Source organism: Montipora capricornis, chromosome 14 (genome assembly GCF_036669925.1).
Source record: "Montipora capricornis isolate CH-2021 chromosome 14, ASM3666992v2, whole genome shotgun sequence".
NCBI lineage: Eukaryota > Metazoa > Cnidaria > Anthozoa > Scleractinia > Acroporidae > Montipora > Montipora capricornis.
In genome coordinates, this window is record NC_090896.1 from 44558505 (window position 1) to 44568504 (window position 10000).

The window sequence follows — 10000 nt, forward strand, 5'->3', positions numbered from 1 at the left end:
TGTTATGTTTTCACCCCTTGGAAGTCGGTCTAAGTAGGTTGACTTCTACGTGCCTCGAAAAGTCTGATCCTACTAGAGGCCGTGCGCAGCGAAGTCACTAGGGCAGACACAATACCATTTCACAATTTTAAACGAAGGGCTAAATGGGAGAACGCAAATCTAATGCTAAGTTTTTCAATGAAAGAAATCCAGTAAATTACCTCTAAAGAATTGTTGCTTAGGACGTCCAGTGCACTTAAGGCACTGCTCATCTAAAAAAAAAAAGAAAATATAAATGATTTTTCATGGATGAGTAAGGAGGGTCAACTTAGTTTTAAGTTAACCCTGAGGGATAACTTTGAAACATGAATTATATCGGTGGGGCTGTGGAATTGGGAAGCTGGAAGGTCACGGGATCTTTTGCCTTCCAATCTCGTTCACAGGACTGACCATTTACCACTCCACCTCAAGCGAAGGGAAACTTCCTGGAACAAGGTTGCCCTCCCGGACGTAGCTTCATTAGGGATGAGTTTCTTGATTTCAAGCCGCGCACGTCTGCAAGAGTGGTGTTCTTCCCCGTTTATTCATCGTGTACAACTAAATTAACTGATTTTATATCTGGTATCCAGCGCAAAATCGTTTCCGGCAAAGTTAAGTAAAATGCATCATCGACAACCGGTATTGTAAAGCATCATAACGTTTTTGGCAATTCACCTCAATCACAGGCAATAAAATGAGCCAATAATATCACAAAGCCAAACCATGTGGTCGGCGACAAGAGCGGAAAGCGCATATTGTACTTTGTTGCCGATCTTCGTCCGTCTTTATGAAATAAAAGGTAGTTAAAGAACTATTAAATTCAGCTTCATATTACAAGTAGTGCATGTCAAGTAGAACGAAAGTCTCACCTTGGGTTACATCACTTACGAATGCCGATTTATTACGTAAATTCAAGTCTACAATTCTTTTAAAGCACTTCAGCATTCTTTCTTCATCACCTCGTTGCCACAATGTCTTCAAAACTATTCCTCTTGTAACTTTTCGTCGTTGTAGCAACCTTAAAAACTACCTTGTTCTTGCCAAACTACACAATCCTACACATAAAAATTAACCTTGGGGTTCTTACCGATTTGGCAATAACTGTTCTACATGCACCTAGACATTACTGACGGACAAACTACTAACACATTCCACTCCACAGTTGCAACAAGGCACATAACTTATTACATCAACTGCAATTAAAAAAACTTTATCTAAATGGTACAGTGCGGTCATCGCCATAAACAACGCATTGGAGAAACCGAACGAAAACTCAAAGACCGTTTTAACGAACACCGCAGACCAGACGACAAACCTACCAACGTGTCCAAGCCTACCACAGTTTCAGGACACTTCCTGACTAATAAATGATCCCACCGCCAAAGACATTTCACTTATTCCCCCCGAACCACCATTTATTCCAATCGTGATATTGTACACAAAGCAAGACAAGCATAGCTCATAAACACAGCTAACGCCCTCGGACCTTAAGGTCTTCGTAAGAAAGATGAAAAGTGATTCATCCTTTCCCTGCATATTTCTTACCATTAAATCGTTTCAACTTTTATCGTTCCTGTTATTATGATTATCGATCGTTTCGTCGCTCTTTTTCCAACTATTCCGATTCGTCAGAGTAATCTGATTCTTTGAAAAAGTCATTTTGAAGACATTGTAGCAACGAGATTTAATATACGACTAATAGACGTAAATTCTTGGAAACAGGTGATATCGAGGAGCCTATTGGGGAGAAAAGAGAGCTAGGGGACACTTGGTGTCACTCATAAAAATCGGCGAGCATAGAATTACGACATCACATGTCCTATTCATTCTTCTGAATCGTTTTTCTCAAACCAAGAACCAATGTCCAAGAGGTTCCAACTTGGATATAATTGTGTAGTGGCGTTTTCACGAAGAGAATTATTTTTTTATTGATTATCTTGCAAACCCAGACCTTTTCAGCCAATCGAAAGCCTACCATGATTAATTATTAACTAACCCTGGGACCGAGAATAGTCAATTGCGCCATCCTAAACTCGTTTAGAACTGGTTTGAGAAAAGCTTGGGTTGTGAAAAACCCAGAACAGTCAAAGCAATGCTACAATTGTAGGTCACAACAACGGAGACAACTTCACAGACCCTTTTCGAACAGTGTATGGGTTATTTGAGTCCCACGATGTTTTGAATTAGTACTATTAATGGAGAGGACCTGCCTTGTTCCCAAGACGTCTCCCTCACGATTGAAATTTGCGCGCAAGAGAGGACGGGAAGGCTGTCTTCTTTGTCCTTCCCTTGGCTCCTCGCGGTTCGCGCTCGTCATCAGCCACTCGCGCCTCCCCTTGTTGGCGAACAAAATGCAAAACAAAGCACCTGAGGAGGAGGCAGGATTTTGACTGGTTAACCCATTGACTACTCAGGCACCCTAGGGCACCCCCAGATGACGAGTAAAATAATCTGGCGTTAGCCAATAAAATCTGTCAAGTCTCACTCCCAGAAGTCAATGTGTTAAGGGCTGTGAGACGTATATGTTTTAAGGTCCTCACGCGAGAAGACTCGAAAGAGGTCACTACAAGGGCAGCACATCTCCCTTAGGTAGTGCCAGTACATTTTTAACTCTAATATTTATTCCCCAAAACGTGAATACGGCTCCAAAAAGCTTGCCGCCACTTCGTCTTACCTTCGTTATCAGGCTGTCTTTATTTCCAGCCGTATTGTCGTCAAACTGGACGAGAACAGCAAAATGCGTCAAATAATGGCAGCTGCATACTGTTACGGAGCCGTTCATGAAAGTCACGTGACAGCCTTGGTTTGACCAACTTGCAGGACTAAAATTGGAGGAATAGACCATATTCGTATTCTCAGTATTGGACTGGAACTAGCATGCAATGGAGGCTAATGCGGGGGAATCTTTTCAAATGCCAATACTTTTTAATATATTCCCCCGCATGAGCCTCCATTGCAAGGTAGTTCCAGTCCAATACTGAGAATACGAATATGGTCTATTAAAAACCATCAGAATCCGGGATGGTGGGTGTTAGGGTTTTTATGTATCGGCGACTTCGACGCAGACGACGATATCGATCATCAGAAAATAGGATTTCTTGTTATTGGGGATAAATTTCGTCCGAATTGTTCTGCAATAAAATTTGCATCAATGTGCCTAAAGTGAAAAATTATCTTGGAATGCTCTCGTTATCAAGATAACCTGAAATTTGGCTGCTTCACGTCGCTGTTTTGACGATGACAACAATAAAAGGTACCAAAATGAAAAATACACGAGCTGGGAGAGGTCACTGTTTTCCGTAGTTCCAGTCTTCGTGGACTTTGTCGTTGCCTAAGGTCTCTAGCAATAAAGGTGCCTGCGGAAAAAGGTGCATATTTTCTTTGATTTTTATTTATTTTTTCCTTTTTGTAAATTGTTTGCCTTCGAGTTTTCTTAAATTCAGCTTACTGCGATATTGTATAGTTGATTTGGGCAAACCCTAATTACAAATTCATTGTTTCTTTCCTTAATTATTAATAAACGTTTGATCCGCATAACATCTCAAGATTATGAATTCATCGTTAATTTATTCATATAGACTCACCCGATTTCGGAAAAGTTCCAAAACACACATTCCCTGCGCCTTGTTGCGGGCTGAAAACAAGTCAAGGCGTAAGCCATATAATAGGCTGATTTAGCGACAGAACGGGAACGTCAGTGGCGACGTCGCGCGCAGCAAAACTACCAATGAGAATTTAGAATAGAGAAGAAAAGAGTGGAGTCTACTCTATTCTGAATTCTCATTGCTGTTTTTTCTGCGCGCGCCGTCGCCACTGACGTTCCCGTTCTGTTGCTAAATCAGCCTAATGGTCGCAAAGGTTTTGTCTTTCCTAAAGCAACAAGGACCATTTCTGTCTTTCCTCGTTACTAAATCTAGTCCCGTCAAGAGCCACTATACTGACAAAACCAAAGTAATCATGTTGGCCAATTACAACAGGTGATGGCAATAAAATGAGCCAATCACAGAGCAAAACAAATAGATGCAGCTGGCACTGAGCGAGGGAAAACGTGTGCGATTGTGATTGGATGAAAATATAATTGAATAAAACCTAACCACTCAGGAGTTGTTTTTTATGGCCTCACCGAGTTTGGTCTTATCGTGTGTCCACCTTGCTTTTAATTCTCTGTCACGGAAAACCAGGCTATCTAATATATGAGACGTTGTTCATAAAAAAAAAGAAGAAACTAATCTTGAGCATGCAATTGGACTCTATTCGCGCAAAACTATTTGTCGAATTTGAACATACTTATAATGAATACATGTTAAGTACAACACTAGATGTTAATAATTCCTATCAACTCACACCGTATAAATTAGTCAGGTTAAAAAGTTTTTTTTTAACACTTGAAAATGATGTCATGACAAAATCGAAACGTAGTGTAAGACTTATGTCGCTAATTGTTATTCTTAAATAATAGTTTTTAGTGTGAATTTAAACAAAGTTGTTGTTGTGAGTTATAGAAACAACCAAAGTACCTGAACATTTTTAAATCCCAAAGTGACATTTTCTTGTAGAGAAGTAGGCTGGGGACGCATGGTTACTGACATTATGATAGTGTTAAGGTTCTTGCTGTAATATAATCAATAAAAGGTTATCACAACAATAACAATAATAGAGTGGTTTTCAATTAAGTGCCGAAAGTAATTAGCGAATTACTTTGGTTTATGATTACTTCACTCAGTGATTTGTTCAAAGTTCGCTCGCCAATTTCTTAACCAATCAGATGTGAAACAAAAACCAATCGTGGCTTGCGGGTGCACATTTTCCCGCGCTTTGTGTCGGCTACGTGTAATTACTTCGAGTTTGGATTGGTTAACTGGATTGTCTTCGACCTTTTTGATTGACCAAAGTAATTACTTTGGTTTTGGTTTTACGACACTCAATTGAAAACTGCTCTAATCTAGGCATTCTCCCAAAAATACAATTAAGATAAAAATCAGACGCCTCAATGAGAGAGCGAAAGCCTAGACCTAGTTAATTGATGTCCATCGCTTAGTAATAGAGCATCAAAACAACGTAATAGGTTCAACTGCCGTTCGGAGCGCTCGCCGACATCTCCCGAGTATGCCCGATCGAGCGACCATTGATAAGCACAAAGCGCAAAAAAGGTTAGGTGTGGGAATCAACGGGAAATGTATTGATTACTTCTCACACTACTTGGTCTACTACTGGCCCCTGTCCGCTTATCGGTTCTTGCTTTGTCACTAGCGTCATGTTTTAACCATTTTTTGAAATTAATTATTCTTATTTCAATCAATTAGGTCGGCCATTTCTCAGTTGGGAAAGCCATTTCTCAGTGACTTCCCTCGAGGCTTTTCAGGACTGAAAAATTGACAATACTATCTAGGGTTCTCTGAACGAACAAGGCCAAGCTACAATACAGGGGACTATGCCACCTATTTCTTTTCGTGTGTGGATTCATTAAAACTTCACACCCAAACCTGAAATTAACTGTCCAGAAATACACGTTATTATATGGACGCCCAATTTTACTCCCAAGTTTAAACATTTGCTTCCCATTTATAGCAATAAGATTGTGAGGATTAGTGTTATTTTTGGTCAGGGTAAAGCTGGTTCTCTTTACTTTTGAAGACCGGAGTGGCAAACTTTGCCATGAAGTTTTTTTTTTTTCTTTTGTGAGACACTAGTGACGAGAAGATCAAAGGAACACTTATCAAAACACTTAGCAGACAAGGTAAAGAGCAAAGACAAAAAGGATTTTCATAAAGCCTTTGAGAATGTCGCCAATGAAGAAATTATTCGACAAAGGATGGTACTCTGCATGGGTTTCCATTAATTTAACACAAACATTCCTTATCACAAACCTGGTGTTGTTTGTTGTGTCTTCTTCGGTGGAAGAAGTTGTAAACATCTCATGAAGATCTTTGTAAAGAACCCCAAGTAATACTGAACCTAGAGAACGGGACTCATAAGTTGGTGAAAGGATCATACAATTATTCTCTTTATATTAGAGAAATCGATCTCAGTTGATTAACTTTCATGGCGATTGCTGGTAACAGAATATTAAAGAAGTAGCAATGCTTACGAACTTTGAAAAAACCCTTATTAGAAAAATGTTATGACAGCGCCTTTAAATTACATATAATTTTCATCAGAAGAACAAGATCTTAAAAAAAACAAGTAACTTGCAACTCCTTTCCTTGAAACAAAGCTGGAGATTTTAAGACAAAATAAGATCGAAGCTGCAAGCGCGGGAAAATGTACGAGCTACGTTACATCCAAATAAGGAATTTTTTAAACTATAGAAAAATCCAGCTTTGAACCAGAGTTAGGGAAGTTGCCTACTAATTCAAAGGTATTTTTTCGCGATTTTATTGATATGCGGGAAAAGCAGATCTCAACAAGAGTTATTAAAATCCAAAAAGAAAATTGGGAGTAACCACGCATCATTCTTCAAAGATAATTAATCAACAATATTTGCAAAAAGCTTTAAAATACAAAGCAATGTATGGCATTCCTTTCCAAATTAAAGCTTAAATATTTCTGAAAAATGCATGGTTAGCCCCAATGTTCATTTCCGATATCAAGAGTACTTGCTAAGTTCTGCTTTCTCGGTATAAATTTAAACCACGCAAAACATATCCCTGCATTAGTAAGCAATACCGATAGTAAATCCGAGTATCTGGAGATGCGCAGAACGTAAGCGAAATAACAATAGTAGGCACCGTCCTTAAACGCTTCAAGGAAATTGAGCTTTTGTTTTTACATAATAACCAAATCAATGTACGCGCTCTTTTGATTGGTCAATCAGCTATGGTTTATTGTGCCAGTAAACTGATGGAAATTTCGTTCGTCTTCTGATTTTGACATCCAGGTTCAAATTCAAGTCCCACTCGGGACTTCCAGGATCAAATTCAAACAGTGGTCAGAACGGATCTTGAACAGCTATAAAACGAAAACCTAACGTTAATTTATTCTTCCTAGCTCGAACATTTTCTCATATATTCGATGTTTACTGTTAACTTGTCAAATTTCATTTATTTTAAAAACATGCCAAATAAAGCCAAATAAAGATCAGATGATAATGATGACCATGATTATTATTATTTCTCAAGGCAATCTCCATGACCACTTGGCCACGCTGCCGTAGTATATGGGATTCAGCAGGACTTGTTATCTTTAGGTCACCAACGCAAATACCCATACAAACGCTGATATGGTATGAATCACAATTCGATAACTCAAACCATTTTGAAAATCAGTTGATGGGATCTTCATGTAATTTGTCTTCTTTGATTCCTCAAGATAAAATTCGCTCTTGTTCTCCGATCCTGCTCGCTTGATCTGCAAATCTAGGGGAGGTAAGATGATCAGTGGCTGTAGTTTGGAAATAAAAATACACAGGGAAAGATACCTAAACTAAATGATCACATGATCAACCAGGTTGTCAGCTGTGGAGTGAACAATATGAGTAAAGGAAAAACAAACAAGCAAAAAAAAAAGGTTTTTTTCAAGAAAAGCTCTGACGTTCGTTCAGCATTTCTGCACAAAGGAAAGTGAAACGCTTCGCGAACGAACGAAATTAGGTTATTCGCTAGCTTATCCGGCAGCACTAACTAAGATAGATACTACATCAGGATCGGACCCGACGCAAAGCTCGAAAATTGGTATTTTTGGCTTTCTCTTCTAGTATAACGACAATAACGATAACGATAACGATAACGAAAAAAACAAAACAAAAACAAAAACAAAAATAATAATCATAATATTAACTTTATTTAAGTATCAAGATTAGTTAGCCGAGCACGATCGAGTGCTCTACTAGTTGGGGAGACTACAAATCAAGATCGGCAAGTTATTCAGACCACGACTAGCACTAGTAGTAGACGAGAAAATAAAGAGAGACAGAGGAAGCTTATAGCTGTTATTCACCAATTTCACAATTAAAAGGTATTTCTAGAAAGGGAGGTCGATTTGCGTCAACCGTCGCATCAATATGAACCCATCAGAGGACGACAACATTGTGCAAGGCGGAACGGCCCGTGTGAACGTCTCCAAAAACATACTTCCTTTTTTCATCTAATAATCACCTTTCCTACTCCAAAGACCTAAGAGGGCATCTCTTTCTCTCTCTCTCTCTCTCTCTCTCTCTCTCTCTCTCTCTCTCTTTCTCTCTCTCTCTCTCTCTCTCTCTCTCTGTTGTCCTTGAAGCGCTTGTCGAGCTTCTACCAGAAGAACATGAGGTAAGCGAGCAAATACCCCAAAAATTTGGCTATATTCTACTGAAAACTATTTGAAACATGTTATTCCGAGTTCTGCTTTATACTGTCTTGTTATTTCAAGGAAGACACGTCATTGGTCAGTTGGTGTGAAAATGGACCGTGTGGCGATGGGACCAACCTTAGAAGAATTAATGTGGGGAACAAGGATTCGCTTTCCTACTTCACATATATTCTCGTCCCTATCAACTCCTCTCTGAAGGCCTACAGTGCATGAAAATTCCCTCTAAAGAAGACGTCAGTTGAGAAAACGTGCGTTCCTAACTTAGGACTAAACGTGAGAATACTAACCAATTTTGTCGCTGGTCAAGTACAGGGCAGCCGACGACTTTGACAGATGAAAGTGGGCAAATTGAAGTGCGAATTCCTCAAAAGCTATCGTAGCCATTAATACGTTCTCCATCTTTTCTTGCAGTGAAACGGACCCATTTGAATCTTGACCGGTTGCTGATGTATGATTGATGTATTCCTTTATTTTTTCGCCGAAAATTGCGACTGCCTCCTAAAAAATCAACCCATGAATTCATCGTTATAATTCAATTGAATGACATTTTACCTATTCTACTCGAACTCATTCATTCCACCCGTAACAGTATACGCAAAGGAAGAGCAGCATAGCTTAAGAAATAAACACAGCTAACACCCTGAACCATTTGGTCCTAATAAGAAAGATGAAATGTGAAAGGACCCGGAAGACTGGAGTTGTGATGTCATTAACCATACCCCACCTTAGAGAGTAGCTTGATGATAATGATGTCATCGTCATCGTCATCTGGCCGTGTCCCTTGATAGGTTCTCAGGACACAAAAGGTAACGTGAACACACCATAACACCAACCCGGTGTTGCTAACACATCACACATGCACACAGCCATGGACATGCTAATGAGGCCTAACAAGGTTGAAACAGCAGCAGCTGTCCATGGCTGCCAACTAACCGTTTGAAATGATTGTGGGCATGCGTAATGAGTTGGGCACACAGGGTTGGTGATATTATGGTGTATTCACCTTGATTTTAAAAAAGACATAGTAGATTCATATGATGTTATGTTTTCACCCCTTGGAAGTCGGTCTAAGTAGGTTGACTTCTACGTGCCTCGAAAAGTCTGATCCTACTAGAGGCCGTGCGCAGCGAAGTCACTAGGGCAGACACAATACCATTTCACAATTTTAAACGAAGGGCTAAATGGGAGAACGCAAATCTAATGCTAAGTTTTTCAATGAAAGAAATCCAGTAAATTACCTCTAAAGAATTGTTGCTTAGGACGTCCAGTGCACTTAAGGCACTGCTCATCTAAAAAAAAAATGAAAATATATATGAATTTTCATGGATGAGTAAGGAGGGTCAACTTAGTTTTAAGTTAACCCTGAGGGATAACTTTGAAACATGAATTATATCGGTGGGGCTGTGGAATTGGGAAGCTGGAAGGTCACGGGATCTTTTGTCTTCCAATCTCGTTCACAGGACTGACCATTTACCACTCCACCTCAAGCGAAGGGAAACTTCCTGGAACAAGGTTGCCCTCCCGGACGGAGCTTCATTAGGGATAAGTTTCTTGATTTCAAGCCGCGCACGTCTGCAAGAGTGGTGTTTTTTTTCCGTTTATTCATCGTATACAACTAAATTAACTGATTTTATATCTGGTATCCAGCGCAAAATCGTTTCCGGCAAAGTTAAGTAAAATGCATCATCGACAACCG

General features: G+C 39.5%; 1 protein-coding gene across 2 annotated transcripts in view; it reads right to left on the reverse strand.

Annotated features, from left to right (window-relative positions):
- Positions 1-10000, reverse strand: part of LOC138033753 (uncharacterized) — a 79941-nt gene that overhangs the window by 50383 nt on the left and 19558 nt on the right. For both annotated transcript variants that reach the window (XR_011128661.1, XM_068881560.1), the window contains exons 6-13: positions 9543-9593; positions 8592-8802; positions 7269-7373; positions 5886-5973; positions 4536-4629; positions 3603-3652; positions 2693-2840; positions 201-251 (exon numbers count right to left, since the gene is read on the reverse strand). Coding sequence is in view for 1 of the 2 variants with exons in the window: in XM_068881560.1 (XP_068737661.1) it covers positions 201-251; positions 2693-2840; positions 3603-3652; positions 4536-4629; positions 5886-5973; positions 7269-7373; positions 8592-8802; positions 9543-9593 (798 nt within the window). In the remaining variant the exon portion in view is untranslated. The remainder of the gene's footprint in view (positions 1-200; positions 252-2692; positions 2841-3602; positions 3653-4535; positions 4630-5885; positions 5974-7268; positions 7374-8591; positions 8803-9542; positions 9594-10000) is intronic.